The sequence below is a fragment of the Narcine bancroftii genome, chromosome 3 (genome assembly GCF_036971445.1).
Source record: "Narcine bancroftii isolate sNarBan1 chromosome 3, sNarBan1.hap1, whole genome shotgun sequence".
Lineage (NCBI taxonomy): Eukaryota > Metazoa > Chordata > Chondrichthyes > Torpediniformes > Narcinidae > Narcine > Narcine bancroftii.
In genome coordinates this window covers 146,766,587-146,784,322 of record NC_091471.1, presented here as the reverse complement: position 1 = coordinate 146,784,322, position 17,736 = coordinate 146,766,587, and the positions used below count along the sequence as shown (strand labels likewise).

The window sequence follows — 17,736 nt, the reverse complement described above, 5'->3', positions numbered from 1 at the left end:
AATTGTGTACTCCGGTGTTGTTGTATCTGGGCTTCCTGTCTCACCTTAAAAGGATGATCTTGGAGTATTCTGGTCCCCTTGCCCCTATAACGGTTCAAAATGGAGGGCCCCTATAACGGTTCAAAATGGAGGGCCCCTATAACGGTTCAAAATGGAGGGCCCCTAAAATCAGAACCCACATACAGCCTCTCCACACTGAATATTAAACCTCCCACCTCTCTTCCCGAATCTGTCCTCGGATTGCAAGCCCATTGCTACCAAGAGCAGGAGGTTTTATAAAGTCAGAGACACAACATATGCTTGACGAAGGTATCATCGAAACTAGCACCAGCCCATGTAGTAGCGGTAAAAGGGGAAAAAAAGTCCAGGCTAGTAATTGACTATAGCAAACTACTAACCGGTACAGACTCCTGGATGCATAACCCCTCCCTCGAATTGTGGACATGGTGAATGATATTGCACAGTATTGGGTCTATTCGACCATCAACCTGAAAGCGGCCTAACGCCAGCTGCCAATCCATTCTGAGGACCATCCAAATATGGCATTTGAGGCTAACGGTCATCTCTATCAATTCCAGAGAGTCCCTTTCAATATTACTAAAGGGGTTTCTATCTTCCAGAGGCAGATGAACAGAATGGTGAATGAGTATGGGTTGTAGGCACCTTCTCCTACCTTGATAATATTACCATCTATGACCATACCTTGGAAGACCATGATGCCAACCTCCAGAGTTTTCTCCATGCGGCGAAAGCCCTGAACCTCACTTATAACTCTTAACAAGTGCGTGTTCAGGACTAAACGTCTGGCTATCCTTGGCTACATGATATAGAATGGCATTGTTGGCCCAGAACCTGATAGGATGCGCCCACTATTAGACTTCCCCATCCCCAGGACCACAAAGGCTTTAAGGAGATGCCTGGGGTTTTTCTCATATAACATCCAGTGGATCCCTCAATACGCTGTTAAGGCTCATCCCCTCTTAAAAGCCACTAATTTCCCCATCTTAGCTGAAGCCCAAACGGCTTTTAACTATCTCCAGAACCACATTGCAAAAGCCACAATGCACGCGGTGGGCGAGAATGTACCTTTCCAAATGGAAAGCAACGCTTCGGATGTAGCCCTGGCCGCTACCCACAATCAGACGGCCAGGCCAGTTGCATTTATTTTGTGGACATTACAAGGTCATGCGGTCTGGAGAACCTATCAGTGGAAAAGGAAACTTATGCCGTTGTAGAAGCCGTAAGGCACTGGAGACACTACCTGGCTCATAGAAGATTTACGCTCCTCACTGACCAGCGCTCTTGTCGCATTTATATTTAATAATGTCAAGAGGGGCAAAATTAAGAATGCCAAGATTTCTAGGTGGAAGATCGAGCTCTCCACCTCCAATTATGACATTGCCTATCGGCCAGGAGCTCTTAATGAACCTCCAGATGCCTTATCCAGAGGAAGCTGTACCTCTGCGCACATTGGCTAACTGCGGTCTCTGTATAATGAGCTCTGCTAACCAGGGGTCAGCCGCATGGCTCATTTTTTCAAGGTGCAATCTGCCCTACTCCATGGAAGATGTCAGGGAAATGATCAGGTCTTGCCAGGTCTGCGCGGAGTGCCAGCCACACTTCTACCAAAGACGTACCCGATCAACATAGGAACATAGGAACATAGGAAATAGGAACAGAAGTAGGCCAAAAATGGCCCATCGAGCCTGCTCCGCCATTCAATACGATCATGGCTGATCTAATTTATGACCTAACTCCACCTACCTGCCTTCTCCCCATATCCTCTAATTCCTCTATCATGTAAAAATTTATCTAACCGAATTTTAAATATGTTTAATGAGGCAGCCTCAACCACTTCCCTGGTTAGAAAATTCCAAACATTCACTATTCTCTGGCAAAAACTATTTTTCCTCATCTCTGTCCTAAATCTACTCCCCAGAATCTTGAGACTGTGTCCTCTCGTTTTAGTTTCCCCGGCCAGCTCAAAAAAACCTTCCGACATCTATCCTATCCATACCCTTCATAATCCTATATGTTTCTATAAGATCTCCTCTCATTCTTCTGAACTTGAGCAAATACAATCCTAGGCGATTTAATCTTTCATCATAAGTCACCCCTTCATCCCAGGGATCAACCTAGTAAACCTCCTCTGGACCATCTCCAAAGCCAGTGTATCCTTCCTCAAATATGGAGACCAGAACTGGACACAGTACCCCAGGTGCAGTCTCACCAGTACCTTATACAGTTGCAACATTACCTCCCTACTCCTGAATTCAATTCCTCTAGTGATGGCCAACATTCCATTTGCCTTCTTAATAACCTGCTGCACCTGCAACGTAACTTTTTGCGATTCATGTACAAGCACTCCCAAGTTTGCACAACAGCATGCTGTAGTTTTTCACTCTTTAAATAATATTCAGCTCTTTTATTTTTCTTGCCAAAGCGGATAATCTCACACTTACTAACATTGTACTCCATCTGCCAGAACTTTGCCCACTCATCCAGCTTAATTATATCCCTCTGCAGACTCTCCACATCCACATTACAATTTGCTCTTCCACTCAATTTGGTGTCATCCGCAAACTTGGCTACACCACATTTTGTCCCCTCCTCCAAGTTATCAATGTAAATGATGAACAGTTGTGGGCCTAACACTGACCCCTGCGGCACCCCACTTACCACTCTCTGCCAACTTGAAAAACTCCCACTTATCCTGACTCTCTGCCTCCTGTCAGACAACCAATTTTCAATCCAGACCAATATACTTCCCCGGACTCCACTTTCCTGTAACTTACTGATAAGTCTCTTGTATGGCACTTTATCAAACGCTTTCTGGAAATCCAAATATACAACATCAACCTGTTCCCCTCTATCCACCGCACCCATTATATCCTCAAAGAATCCTAACAAGTTTGTCAAACAAGATCTTCCCTTTCTAAAACCATGCTGTGTCTGCCTGATTGAACCCTTGCGTTCCAAAAGTTTCACTATTTCATCTTTAATGACGGCTTCAAGCATTTTTGCAACTACAGACATCAAGCTAATTGGCCGATAATTTCCAATCTTCTGCCTACATCCCTTCTTAAAAAGTGGCGTGACATTTGCTGTCTTCCAGTCTGCCGGGACCTGCCCAGAATCCAAGGAATTTTGGTATATGACCACCAATGCATCAACTATAACTTCTGCCATTTCCTTCAGAACCCTTGGATGCATATCATCAGGACCAGGTGATTTGTCTGGCTTTAGTCCCATTAGTTTCTCCATCACTACTTCCTTTGTAATAACTATTTTATCAAGGCCCTCCCCAATATTCGCATCCTTAACTCTGCACTTGGGCATGCTGGACGTGTCTTCCACCGTGAAGACTGACACAAAATATTTGTTTAATTCTTCAGCCATTTCCTCATTTTTTGCTTCCAGTTTTCCTTTCTCATCCTCCAAGGGTCCTATGTTAACTCTGCCCACCCTCTTCCGTTTTATATATTTATAAATTTTTTTGCTTTCTGTTTTTATATTTTGTGCCAATTTACTTTCATAATCCTTTTTCCCATTTCTTATTACCCGCTTTGTATCCCCTTGTTGTCTCTTAAAGTTTTCCCAATCTTCCAGTTTTCCACTGCTCTTTGCAGCTTTGTACACCTGCACCTTCAATTTTATACTCTCCTTTATTTCCTTTGTTAACCACGGTTGATTTTTTCCTTCCTTGCTGCCCTTTTTCCTGACCTGAATATATTTTTGTTGAGCATTACAAAATATTTCTTTGAAAATCTTCCACTGTTCCTCAACTGTTTCATCAATTAGCCTGTGCTCCCAATCCACTCTGCCCAATTCCTCCCTCATCCTATGGTAGTCACCCTGTTTAAGCCTAATATATTAGTTTTAGATCTAACTATTTCCCCTTCCATCTGAATGAGAAATTCAATCATACTATAATCGCTATTTCCCAGATGGTCTCTGACTATTACATCATTTGCTCTACCTATCTCATTGCACAACACTAGATCCAGGAGACCACTTTCTCTTGTGGGTTCCTTAACATGCTGCCCAAGAAAGCTATCGCGGATGCATTCTATGAAGTCCTCTTCCAGACTCCCACAACCAACTTGATTTTTCCAATCTATGTGAAAGTTAAAGTCCCCCATGACTACTGCTGTATCATTATTACATGCCCCACTTATCTCTATTTATTTCCTGTGCCATTAAACTATTGTTATTTGGTGGGCGATAGATAACACCCACCAATAATTTTTTTCCCTTTGTTATTCTTTATCTCTACCCAAATGGACTCAACATTTTGCTCTTTAGATCTTGTATCCTTCCTCACTACTGCCTTGAGCTCATCTTTGATTAGAGTGCAACTCCACCTCCCTTACCATCCTGTCTATCTCTTTGCACCACCTGATACCCTTGAAAGTTTAATTCCCATTTAGGGTCACCTTGTAGCCATGTTTCCGTGATGGCTACCAAATCATACGCATGGGTACGGATTTGCACCTCAAGTTCATTAACCTTATTTCTAATACTGCGGGCATTCAGATAAAGTGCCCTTATGCTCTTTGTCCTTTTAATATCTAGTGACTTCTGTAACCTTTTCTTTTGATTTTTCTGCCCACTATTTTAATTTGTAATTTTCTTAACACTATCATTGACCCGAAAACTCACTGCACCATCTGATTTTTTACTTTCTCCTCCCAACATTACTTTTCCTATTTTACTTTTCCTGGCCATTTCTTTATCTTCCCTACCCTTTTCCCTATCACTTGGGTTCCCATACCCCTGCCAAATTAGTTTAAATCTTGCCCCACTGCTGTACCAAACATACTAGCCAAAATGTTGACACCTTTGGGATTTAGGTGCAACTCGTCCCTCTTGTAAAGATCAAGCCTTCCCCAAAAGAGATCCCAATGATCGAAGAAGCCAAATCCTTGCCTTATACACCAGCACCTCAGCCACACGTTCATTTGCCTTATCCTTGCATTCTTTTCACCACTTGCATTTGGAACAGGTAGTAATCCCGAGATCACCACCCTAGTGTTCCTGTCTTTCAGCTTTCGTCCCAGCTCACTGTAATCCTTTTTCATTACCTCCTCCCTTTTCTTGTCAATGTCATTTGTACCCACATGTACCAAGACATCAGGCTGCTCTCCCTCTCCTCTCAGAATATTTTGGACCCGATTTGTGATATCCCGTACCCTTGCACCAGGGAGGCACCACACCATGCGGGTATAGTTATCTGGCTCACAGAACCTCCTGTCTGTACCCCTGACAATGGAGTCCCCAATAGCTACTGCATTTCTCCTTTTCCTTTTCATTTGCACCACTTTGCCAGGCTCATTGCCATTGACCTGGTGCCCGTGGCCATCTTCTGTCCTGTCATCTCCCTCAACAGAATCCAAATGTTGCTGAGTGGGATAGTCACTGGTGTGCTCTCCATTTTTCTCGCTTTTTTCTTCCCCCCCCCGACCGTTTCCCATTTACCTGACACGGGTTCTGGACTATTTATCGCCCTGAAAGATGAGTCGATTAACTCCTCACTCTCCCTTACAAGCCGCAGGTCATCAATCTGCAACTCCATATCCCTAATTCGCTCCCTTAGTAACTGCATCTTGGTACACCTGGTGCAGATGTGGCCATTTGGGAGGGTGGAGGTCACCCATTGTTCCCACATCTGACACCCAGTACAGAGCACTAACCCTATTGGTATGACTCTGAATACAAAGGCAAATAACTCAGCTTACCTTTTCTCCTTGCCTGCTTTTGCCGAAGCCTGATAAGCCAAAGCCAGGAAGTCTCACTCCTTCACTGCTTCACTGCTCCACTCACTCACTGAGTGACTCCTCACTGGCCGCTCTCTCCCCTTTCACTCCTTTTATTGGCCCCTTGACCAATTAACCCTGTCACTTTGTGCAAGCTCCTCCTCCTCTGATTCACAGCCCGACTCTCTCCAAGCTCCTCCTCCGACTCCCAGCCAAATCAAGTAGGCCCAAGCCCCAGTAACCCCCCAACTTTAATAGCTTACCTTCTTCTCACTTTCGTCAAGCTCCTCCTCCTCTGACTCCATTATCAAGTCATCTCGGCCCTTTGAATGGTTCAGTGTTGATTTTAAGGGACCTCTTCCATCCACGAGAAGGAACACCTTCTTCCTCTCTATCATTGATGAGTACTACCGTTTCCCGTTCACCATCCGATGTCCAGACACGACCTCTTTGTCTGTCATAAAGGCCCTAGATTCCATTTTACCCCTGTTCGGGTATCCCAGCTACATTCATAATGACCAGGATTCAGCTTTTATGGGTGATGAGCTAAGTCAGTACCTGCTGGTGAGGGGCATCACGTCCAGCAGGACTACTAGCTACATATCCCGGGGGAACAGACAGGTTGAAAAGGAGAACACCACAGTCTGGAAGGCTGTTAAACTGGCCCAGAAGTTAAAAGGCCTTCCAGACTCACACTGGCAGGAAGACCTCCCTATGGCGCTCCATTCCATCCAGTCGCTACTATGTACCACAACCAACGCTACTCCTCATGAGCTCCTATTCACTTTCAAAAGAAGGTCAGCATCAGGAACTACACTCCCATTCTGGCTCACCACTCCTGGTCCAGTCCTTCTCAGGAAGCACATGAGGAGAAGCAAGACTGACCCCCCGGTGGAAAGGGTGAAACTACTCCATGCCAATCCCACGTACGCCTATGTGGAGTTCCCGGATGGCAGGGTGGACACTATCTCATCAGGGATCTGGCACCTTAAGGAACAGAGGCACTGTTGCCTCAGGTGCCCTGCGAGCCACAGAGCTTATTTTAGCCACCACCTGTCAGGGCCACGGGGGATCTGGTTCAGGAGGAAAGTACATCCCTCTCCACCTTTGAGCTGGGGACTCCACCCACCTCTCCTCCCTCACAAATGGACCAGGAGACCCAAGGAGTCCAAGGCCTCCCATGCTAAGGCGCGCCACCAGGATCTCCAGACCCATGGACCACTTAAATCTGTAAATTTATGTTATTGTATATTTTTCAACCATTTTTTTCTGAACCCATGTTCTTCATTCAGGAAGGGTTGAATGCAGTGAACTGGGATTCTCTGGTACAGGTACACGATCCTTTATCCGGACATCTAAAATCTGGAAAACTCCAAAATCCAGCAAGTGAGGACCAGTGGTCGGGGGAGGCGGCCGAGGGACCGGCGGTCGGGGGAGGTAGCTGGGCGACCAGCGGTCGGGGAAGGTGGCCAGGCAGTCGGGGGAGACGTCCGGGCAGCTGAGGGACCACATTCGGGGGAGGCAGCCGAGGGACCGATGGTTGGGTGAGGCAGCCGAGGGACCGGCGGTTTGGGGAGGCAGTCGAGGGACCGGCGATCGAGGGAGGCGGCCTAGGGACTGCGGTCGGGGGTGGCAGCCGAGGGACCGGCGGTCGAGGAGACATCTGGGCAGCCAAGGGACCAGCGGTTGGGGGAGGCGGCCGAGGGACCACACTTGGGGCAGACGGCTGGGTGATTGGAAGGGGGTGGGGGTGGATACGGCAGTACAATTCAGGTGGGCTTTCTGAAATCCAGAAAAATCTGAAATTCGGAAAACACTATCCCGCAAGGGTTCCAGATAAAAGATCAGGTGCCTGTCGTGTGTTGTGTTGATGGCTGGCCCCGTCTCCTGCTCTTCCCCCATCTGCTCACATATAACCCTGGTTTTCTGCCTAGACACAGAACACTTCTGAAGTCTATCCTTAGTTATAATCGAATAAAAGCGTTTGTTCTCCCCCCAGTCTTGAGAGCTTTTATTCACACCACAATATGTAAGATGAATTGTTAGTCTTTCTCCTCAGGCTGTGAAATGCAAGGCCAGAGGGTATAGATTTAAAGTGAAGGGGAAAGATTTCAAAGACCGATGATGGCTACCTTTATTACACAGTGGATAGGAGGCGTGGAACAAGTTGCCAGACAGAGTTATAGGTGGAGGTACAAATCAAACAAGTACCTGAACAGGGAAAGTTTGGAGTGTTAAGGGCCAAGTGCATGCAAATGGAATTGGACATTTTGCTGTCCCCAGTTTTGAACCATTTATTTTGGCATTAGCATTTTGATGACGGTGTTTTGGCGAGGAAAAAAAAAGACATTTGCAGCCCTTTGGATGTTTTGGCGCCCACAGTTTGGCACTGGCCTGACTCCCTTCCCAACTCACTGTCTGCTACTGCCTGAATCCGCAGCATCTCAGAAACCCCTCCCCCTAGAAAACCGCTCCCCTGGCAAACATTTTGGGATAATTGTTATATAGGATTTATTGGTCAAATAATCACTTATTATGCAAATAATATTGACTTAATAGATTATTTTTTAATAAACAATTATTAATTTAATTAATAATTTTTATGACATCTGGATTGTATTTAATGAGTTTTTTGAAATTTTTACTAATTTAAAATTCAATTAATTATATATAATTATATTTACAATAAATATTATGAATATATCATTATAATTTACCAAAGGACCTTGTTTTTGATTGTTTACCGACTATATTTAGTATTTTTAATATATCTGTAAGCTACGAAAGGCCCTTGTTTGCTGAGGGAGTGGATTTCTTAGGGGAGGGAGTTCCTGCAATGCTGGGGGTTCAGGCAGTGTGGTGGGACAGAGTTGGCCAGCAGACGGAGAGTAGGGCAGGTCTGCCTAAATGTCCAGTACCAAACTATGGCCACCAAAATGTCCGGCACCAAAATATAGGTGCTAAAATGTCCTAGACCTGTAAATAGGACTCGCTCTGACAAGCAAGTTATCTGGGCTGAAAGGTGTGATTTTGTACTGTACAACAAAATGTTTCTATGACTACACCCTGCTCCAAACCCACTCCCCTGTGCTCACACACAGGCTCCAAACCTATTCCCATGTGTCGACATACCCAGCTCCAAACCTACTCTGCTGTGCCCACACCCCTGTGTCCACACATGCAGCCACATTCCCATTACCCTATGTCCACACACTAAGCCCAGTCCCACTTCCCTGTGTTCACACACTCAGCACCATTTCCACTACCCTGTGTCCATACACTCAGCCCCATTCCCTCTTTGAGTCCATATACTCGGCCCCATTCCTACTCCCCTGTGTCCACACACACGCCCCATTCCCACTCCTCCATGTCCACACACCCTCCCCCATTCAATTACCCTGTCTCCACACACTTAACCCCATTCCCTATTCTCTGTGTCCATACACTCAGCCCCATTCCCACTCCCCTGTGTCCACACACCTGACCCCATTCCCACTCCCCTGAGTCCACACACTCGGCCCCATTCCCACTCCCCTGTGTCCACACACCCTCCCCCATTCAATTACCCTGTGTCCACACACTCAACCACATTCCCTATTGTCTGTGTCCATACACTTGGCCGCATTCCCACTCCCCTGTGTCCACACACCCGACCCCATTCCCACTCCCCTGAGTCCACACACTTGGCCCCTTTCCCACTCCCCTGTGTCCACACACCTGATCCCACTCCGCTGTGTCCACACACTTGGCCCCATTTCCACTCCCGTGTGTCCAGACACCCTGCCCCATTCCCACTCCTCTGGCTCCATTCCTACTCAGCTCTGTCTCGATCCAGAGCCCCATTTCTGAAGTAGATTTTCAACCTGGACAGATTAGATTATGTTCTTTTGAATGTTGATGAATGAGATGTGATCTCATTGAGGCTTTGAAAATTCTGACTGGGCTAGACAGGTTAGATACGAAAAGAATGTGCTGATGTCGGGAAAGTCCAGAACAAAGTGTCACAGGATAAGGATAAGGGGTCAACCATTTGGGACTGAGGTGAGCAGGAATCTCTTTACTCAGAGAGCTGTGAACTTGTGGAATTCTCTGCCACAGTAAACTGTTGAACCCGGTTGATTTAAAATATTTAATGTGGAGTTGCATGTGGCCTTATGGCTAAAGGAATCAAGGAAGTTAGAGACAAAGCAGGAATAGGCTAGTGAAATTGTATGACCAGTAGTCCTCCACCTATTTTCTATGATTTTAACCCAAAACCTCGACTATCCATTTTCCTTTATGGATTCTACCAGACCCGCCCACTCAGTTCATCCATCTTTTTGTTTTTTGCTCCAGATTCAAGCCTCTGCAGTCTGTTTTGCCCCCCATCCCTTCTCCTTTTTATTTGCACAAATGACCCTATTCCCATCCTGCCCTATCTCTATGTGGCCCTTTTTCCCAGTCTGCTTTGGCTACACTCCCAAATATTTTCCCATTAAATAATATGTATGTATGTATCTATCTATCACTCTATCATCTATCTGTTTGGCTATCTGTTTATCTATCTATCCAATCTATTTTCTTTCTTTCTCTTTTATATATGTTGTCTTTTTTTACTCTTGTATGTGAATTACAGTATATTTAAATCATTATTCGTCTATTTGGGAAGCTGTAGCAAATAAGACTTCATTGTATCAGAACCTTGAACTTTTATGAAAAACTTACAGTCAAAGCACCCAATTTGCATGTTTGGACTGCATCCCAATAACTTGCATCCCCACAATTGTCCAAGTTCTCAGTCACAATCTGGTCCACACCTCCTGTGATATCCATCAGCCATTACTGTCTAGGGTCTTGGAAAAAAAGTTGCTGTCCAGATTATTCATGTCAGTTCTCAACATTTGAGGCTCCATTCTCTGGCATCCTTCCAGTTACAGCTTGCCAAAATGAAAATGATCAATTTATCCCCATTATATGTTTCCTTCTCAAGTCTCATTTATTTAAATTGCTTCTTTAATGGACACTGTAGACATTAGTTTTGGCAAAAAGGGAAAATGCTACTTGTTTGGAAGACCATTTAAGTTTTGCAGTTGCTTTGTGTGTTATTGGTGGCACACTTTCAAAATTCTTATCAGATTGAACTAGGAGCATTCTGAAAACTTGAACAAGTTACACTCCATTTTCACTAGATTGATCAAAAGGCATACCTCTGTGAATAATGCATTTTCCTAAGTTACCTGTTGCTGGCTGTTGCTCAATGTTCTAACACGTTGTTCCCCTGACTTTGAACTGGAAAGCATGCCAGCTCCTGATTTGACATTAGTGAACACAGTGGTGCAAGCAATCACTTGTTTTTTTTTTAAATTATCAAATAGATGAGAAATAATGAATCCCCAATGGATTGATTTTTCAGAGAATTTAATATTAAAACATTATCTCTTCAATAATTGGTTATAATGTTCCATTAAAACTATTTTGTTTCACATCACAATACATATTGTCCAAACCAGGCATAATTTTGTGCAGTGAACTGGGATTCACTGATAAGATGTTGTGCTGATGGCTGCCCCTGCCTCCCGGCTTCACCCCCATCTGATCACATATAATCGTGGTTTCCCGCCTAAACCCAGAACTCTTCTGAAGACTACTGTGAAACCTTACCCATAGTTATAAGCTAATAAAAGCATTCGTCCTCCCTCCAGTTGGGAGAGCTTTTATCCACACTACAATTTTATTAGCATTCCCTAAATAATGGAAGCGTTTTCAAGCCAGGGATGCTACTGATAGACCCTCTATTCCCCCGACGTGGCTGAGGCACTCACTTACTGGCTAGACTGCTTCCAGGCCTATCTGAATGCAACCAGAGATGTTTTCCACACCAATGAACTCAGGAGGTCCGGACTCGCTTTGAGGATAGGAACGAAAGGGTATGCAGTCATCAGGGACAGCTCTATATATGACGCTGCAATTGAGGCGTTGAAGGCTCAGTACCTGAGGTTGCAAAACGAGATCCTAGTGAGGCACCGACTCGTTCTACATTGCTAATGGCCAGGAGAGACTATCGACAACTACCTGCTGGATCTGTGGACACTTGCCAAGCATTACAGGTACGTAGCGGCTACGGGCTGCGTTTGTGAAGAAGAACAGATCCGGGACACTCTAGTCACGTGTAACTGCTCGAGGTACATGGGGCAGCAACTATTCGAGTCAGGTAAGAAGGACCTGGCTAGTCACGTTGAGCTGGACAAATTGCTGCAACAGGCCAAGCTTGAGAATGATGACCTCGAAGCCAGCGAGCTCATTCACCCAAGTGATCCTTTCCAAAGACAGGCAGCTTCTGCTACCCCTGCTCTAACAGCTGCCACTTCCCATACCAGGGAGTGCTTTTTCTGTGCCAGCATCCCCGATCTCGTTGCCCAGCTAAAGACTTCGTGTGTTCCAGCTATTTCACGAAAAGGCAATGCGAAAGGGTTTGCCACATGAGTGGAAGCATGGGAAAGTCTCTGACCTGCACCACTCCTGGATCTGATTCCAGCCCCAATAAGTCTCCCAATAGGATATGCCCCCTGTTAGAGTTCCTGTTCTCAGGACCACAAAGGCTTTAAGGAGATGCCTGGGGTTTGTTTCATATTTCGCCGAGTGGAACCCTCAATATGCTGATAAGGTTCACCCTCTCTTAAAAGCCACTAATTCTTTCCCTCGGCTGAAGCCCAAATGGCTTTTAACTACCTCACATTATGATAGTCGCCATGCATGTGGTGGATGACAATGTACCTTTCCAAGTGGAAAACAACAATTCGGAAGTAAACCTGGCTGCTACCTTCAACCAGGCAGGCAGGTTGCATGTTTTTGCAGACATTACAAGCCCATGAGCTCTAGAACCTATCTGTGGAAAAGGAGGCTTAAGCCATTGTAGAAGCCATGAGGCACTGGAGACACTGCCTGGCCCGTAGGAAATTTACACTCCTCACTGACCAGCGGTTAGTCAGATTCATGTTTAATAATGTCAAGGGGGGGAAAATCAAAATGACAAGATTGCTAGGTGAAGGATTGAGTTCGCCACCTACAATTATGACATTTCTTATCAGCCAGGGCCCCTTAATGACCCTCTAGATGCCTTATCCAGAGGCTCATTTTATCAAGGCGTGCAATCTGCCCAACTCCATGGATGTCGTCAAGGAAATGATCAGGTCTTGCCAGGTCTGTCCCCACAAAAGTGCACCACACTTTCTTCCTCTCTACTCCCGCTTTCCGTTTGCAATTCTGTCCAGACACGTCCACTTCATCAGTCATAAAGGCCCTAGATTCCAATTTCACTCTGTTCGGGTATCCCAGCTATATAAATAGTGATTGCGGCTCATCTTTTATGAGCAAAGAACTATGACAGTACCTGCTGGCAAGGGGCATTGCGTCCAGCAGGACTACTAGATACAACCCCTGGGGGAATGGGCAGGTTGAAAAGGAGACCGCCACTGTCGGGAAGGCGGTCAAACTGGTCCTGAAGTCAAAAAGCCCTCCAGTCTCACGGTGGCAGGAAGTCCTTTCTATGGTTCTCCATTCCATCCGGTCTCCATTATGTACCGTGAGCAACACCACTCATCATGAGCTCCTATTCAATTTTGAAAGAAAGTTGGCATCGGGAACTACACTTCTACCTTGGCTCACCACTCCTGGTCTAGTCCTTCTCAGGAAGCACATGAGGAGAGGCAAGACTGACCACCTGGTAGAAAGGGTGAAACTGCTCCATGCCAATCCCACGTATACCTATGTGGAGTACCCGGATGGCAGAGAGAACACCGTCTCCATCAATGACCTGGTACCCAAAGGAACCAAGGTTTCATCGCCTCAGGTACCCTGTGAGCCACGGAGCTCATTCTTACCACCCCCAGTCAGGGCCTCAGGGGTCCAGTTCAGGAGAAAAGTGCATCCCCCTCCACTGTTGAGCCGGAGACCCAGCCCACTTCTCCTCCCTCACAAGGGGACCAGGAATTCAAGGCCCCCCCGTGCTAAGGTCCTCCACCAGAATCTCCAGACCCTCAGACTGCCTAAATCTGTAAATTTGTAAGTAACTGTATTTTTTTCTACTTTTTAATCTGAATCCATGTTCTCTGTCTTCATTCTGCAGGAAGGGGTGAATGCAGTGAGCTGGCATTCACTGGTAGGGTGTTGTGTTGATGGCTGGGCCCTCCTCCCGGCTTCGCTCCTATCTGTTCACATACAACCCTGGTTTCCTGCCTAAACCCAGAACTCTCTGAAGACTACTGTGAGACCCTACCCATAGTAATAAGCTAATAAAAGCATTTGTTCTCCCTCCAGTCATAAGCTTTTATTCGCGCTACACAGTGGTGCAAGCAATCACTTGTTTTTTTTAAATTATCAAATAGATGAGAAATAATGAATCCCCAATGGATTGATTTTTCAGAGAATTTAATATTAAAACATTATCTCTTCAATAATTGGTTATAATGTTCCATTAAAACTATTTTGTTTCACGTCACAATACATATTGTCCAAATCAGGCATAATTTATTTTGTTTCACTGAAATCGTATCCATCTTAAAGAGACTGAAAATGATTTGCCCTCCAGCAACAGACAGGCTCACAGATAGTCATTAGTTCTTTCATGCAAACACTAGGACCTCACTTGGCTGATGTGATTTGGACCTGCCTTAGTTGACCCTTTATTCATAGTTGGAGTCTCTATGGCACTGCCTACTTTTGAAAAAATATATATATTTTTCACACTATGAACCATATCAATCAAAATACATACAAACATTTCCCTCTTAAATATACACAGTGGCATTTTCTCCCCTTTTTTTCCCCCCCACCTTCCCTTCCTCCTTCCCACCCCCCTCCAAACCCATTAAACGTTCAACATATACAATAAAACCTTTAAACAATGTCATCACACAATGAAAATAAACAAGAAAATTGTTTACACACTGGGTCAGTTCATTTTGTCTTCTTATCATTTTATCATTTTAGGGGGTGGAGGTCCGTGGCAGGCCCTCTCTGTTGTGTTCCATGTACGATTCCCAAATTTGTTCAAAACATGTGACTTTATTTTTTAAATTATATGTTATTTTTTTTCCAAAGGAGCACATTTATTCATTTCCATGTACCATTGCTGTACTCTCAGCATCTCTTCTGATTTCCAAGTTGGCATTATACATTTTTTTGCTACAGCTAAGGCTATCATAATAAATCTTTTTTGCGCTTCATCCAGTTTGAGGCCTAATTCTTTACTTCTTATATTACTTAGAAGAAAGATCTCTGGATTTTTCGGTATGTTGCTTTTTGTGATTTTATTTAATACCTGATTTAGATCTTCCCAAAACTTTTTCACTTTCTCACAAGCCCAAATTGCATGTACTGTTGTTCCCGTTTCCTTCTTACAGTGAAAGCATCTATCTGATAATGTTGGATCCCATTTTTTTAACATTTGGGGCGCGATATATAGCCTGCGTAACCAATTATATTGTATCATGCATAACCTCATATTTATTATATTTTTCATAGTTCCAGAGCATAACTTTTCCATATTTCATTTCTTATCTTTATGTTTAAATTTTTTTCCCACTTTTGTTTGGGTTTATAGCTTATTTCATAATTTTCCTTGTCTTGCAGCTTGATGTACATGTTCGTTATAAATCTTTTTATTATCATTGTTTCTGCAATCACATATTCAAAGCTGCTTCCTTCTGATAATCTCAGTCAGCTTCCCAATTTGTCCTTTAAGTAGGCTTTCAGTTGATGGTATGCAAACATTGTACCATGAGTTTGAAGTGAGTGTCATCCAATCCCTTCTGACGTGTGTGCTTGGCATGAAAAGATGCATTGCAATGATCTTTGCCAGAGTTTCATTCTGAACAGTTGTGTAACACAGAACTGTTGCTGGAAGTACAGCATTCATTGTGGTCTGCCCAGAACTGTCTTGTCTTGTCTTTCATTGCCAGGAGCCATTTACAGCTGAATGTTGCAGATTGGCACATTCCAAGGTGCAGGTGTACATGCTAAGGGAAACTCAGTGCAACTGCTAGGCTCTGAGGGAAAGACCAGAGATCAGGGACCATCCACCTCTTCACATTGAAGGACTGGGCACTGAGTAGAATTTTTCAGACTTACAACTTCTATGAAAGAAAATGTGACGTTTTGTTGATGTGTAATGTCAATGTAAGCAAATGGAGCTATCTTTCTTGTGCCGAAAATGGGACATTTGAATGGTCAGTCCTTGCTGTTTTTATGGAAAAGTAATATTTGTTCTTGTGGCGAGAATGTTCCTTCCTGCCAGATCCTTCATAGATGGTCACTACACATTGCTCTCAAGCCAGATCCGGAGAGATATCCATTGTGCAGCCACTTTAGAAATGTGTATTTACCAAGGCCTGGAAAAGGATGAAGTGGTTGTTGCCAATGTGTTTCCTGAGCTGCTCTTAAGCTAGGGGGCTGTTCTTAGGGACAAATAACAACTGCTGTTGGAAGATTAACCCATTGGTTTGCCCAAACAATGTTGTTCTTCCAGTGAAAGATATTTTCCATGACTAGAACATTTTGGGTTCCATGACAACTTGCTTAGAGGTGCATTAAACCTCACTACAGTGGCCATAGAGGCTATGTGGATACAGGCCATAGTTTAAAGTCATTGCAAACAGCCTGTGGATTTATTATTCACGCAACATTTGTAAACTAAAAAAATATATTTCAGCCATGTATTACATCAATCTTGAGAGTAAATTAGTTGATTGGATGATTGAAATGAATTGTACTAGTTCATTATTTTGATATAATCACACAGGTAGTATTGGCTTCTTACCTGTTTAAGGGAGCAGTGCGAAGGGTCAGGGTGTTTGATAAAGAAGGTTTAATCAATCCTGGAGTAAAATAGTGAAAGAGAGATGAACTCTGGAGGTAGGAGGCAAAAATAAATTCAGAGAAATTTCACAAAAGGCCCTGCGGAATCATGATCCCAGAGGCAGCACTTGAGAATAGGAGGGAAGGAAGAATTCTCCAGCAGCCATAATTTTCTGAAGGCACCACCTCCATTTTTAGAAAGAGGCTAAATCAGACACAATGCAATTGAATTTCAAAATGCATTCCCAGTCAGCCAACCTTTGCTACTAAACTCACCAATGTAGAAATCAAAAGGGATTGTCAGAGATGGCTCAAGATAAAGATCACTATTTTTTTTCAGATTCCTTCCTCCAAACAATTGATGAGCTGGATGCAATCAATGACAACGTCTATTGGAGAATCTTTGTGATAAGAATTTGTCAATAGGACAGAGTCCTGCTTTGGTCAGCCCTGTTTATTTAACTGTTTTCACTTGAGGCAATTTTCTGTTCAAGAATTTCTGAACAAATGTCAATGGTATAAAAAGCTTGTTTGATTGTTCTCATGGTTAAGTTTTATCCAAGATACCAACAATAACATTATCACTTTGCTTCCTCTGTAGACCTGCTGCTACAGCTGTTATATCATTGGCTTTTGGTCAGTATATATTACAGCCATTGTTTATGCCATGTGGAGTTCCAGAGCTTGCAGTCAAGATCACCACAATCATTGGGATCAGTAAGTTTTTGAATATCATCATTTCCGAAGCTGTTTTATTTTTTTTTCTGTTCCAAGCTCCATTATTGTGATGTATACCAAAGAGACAATTCTACTGCGCTGTGATGCAGTTGAAAAATGACAGAGAAAGTGAACACATAGTCTCTCAAGGACAAATATATCTAATATGTTCAAAGCCAGACCTCCAAATTCTTGGCACTTGATACAAAAGGCTAATTAGCCAGTACCAATGGAGAAATGGTCCTGCTGAGCATTTGCCTCACTAATTCCTCTAGCCAGGGCAGAGCTGGGCATGTGGAGCTCCCAGCTGATGCAGGTGAAAGTTTGATTTAGCAAGGTGGAAGGAAAATGCAAAAGCATCTATTACCAACAACTAGGTAGGTAAAATGCTCATCTTATTTGAACAGGTGTATATTCTACACCTTTGCTA

General features: G+C 44.1%; 1 protein-coding gene across 2 annotated transcripts in view; it reads left to right on the top strand.

Moving 5' to 3' along the window:
- Positions 1-17,736, top strand: part of slc7a11 (solute carrier family 7 member 11) — a 158,624-nt gene that overhangs the window by 26,352 nt on the left and 114,536 nt on the right. For both annotated transcript variants that reach the window (XM_069925388.1, XM_069925389.1), the window contains exon 3: positions 17,191-17,306. In XM_069925388.1, the coding sequence (XP_069781489.1) occupies positions 17,191-17,306 (116 nt within the window). The remainder of the gene's footprint in view (positions 1-17,190; positions 17,307-17,736) is intronic.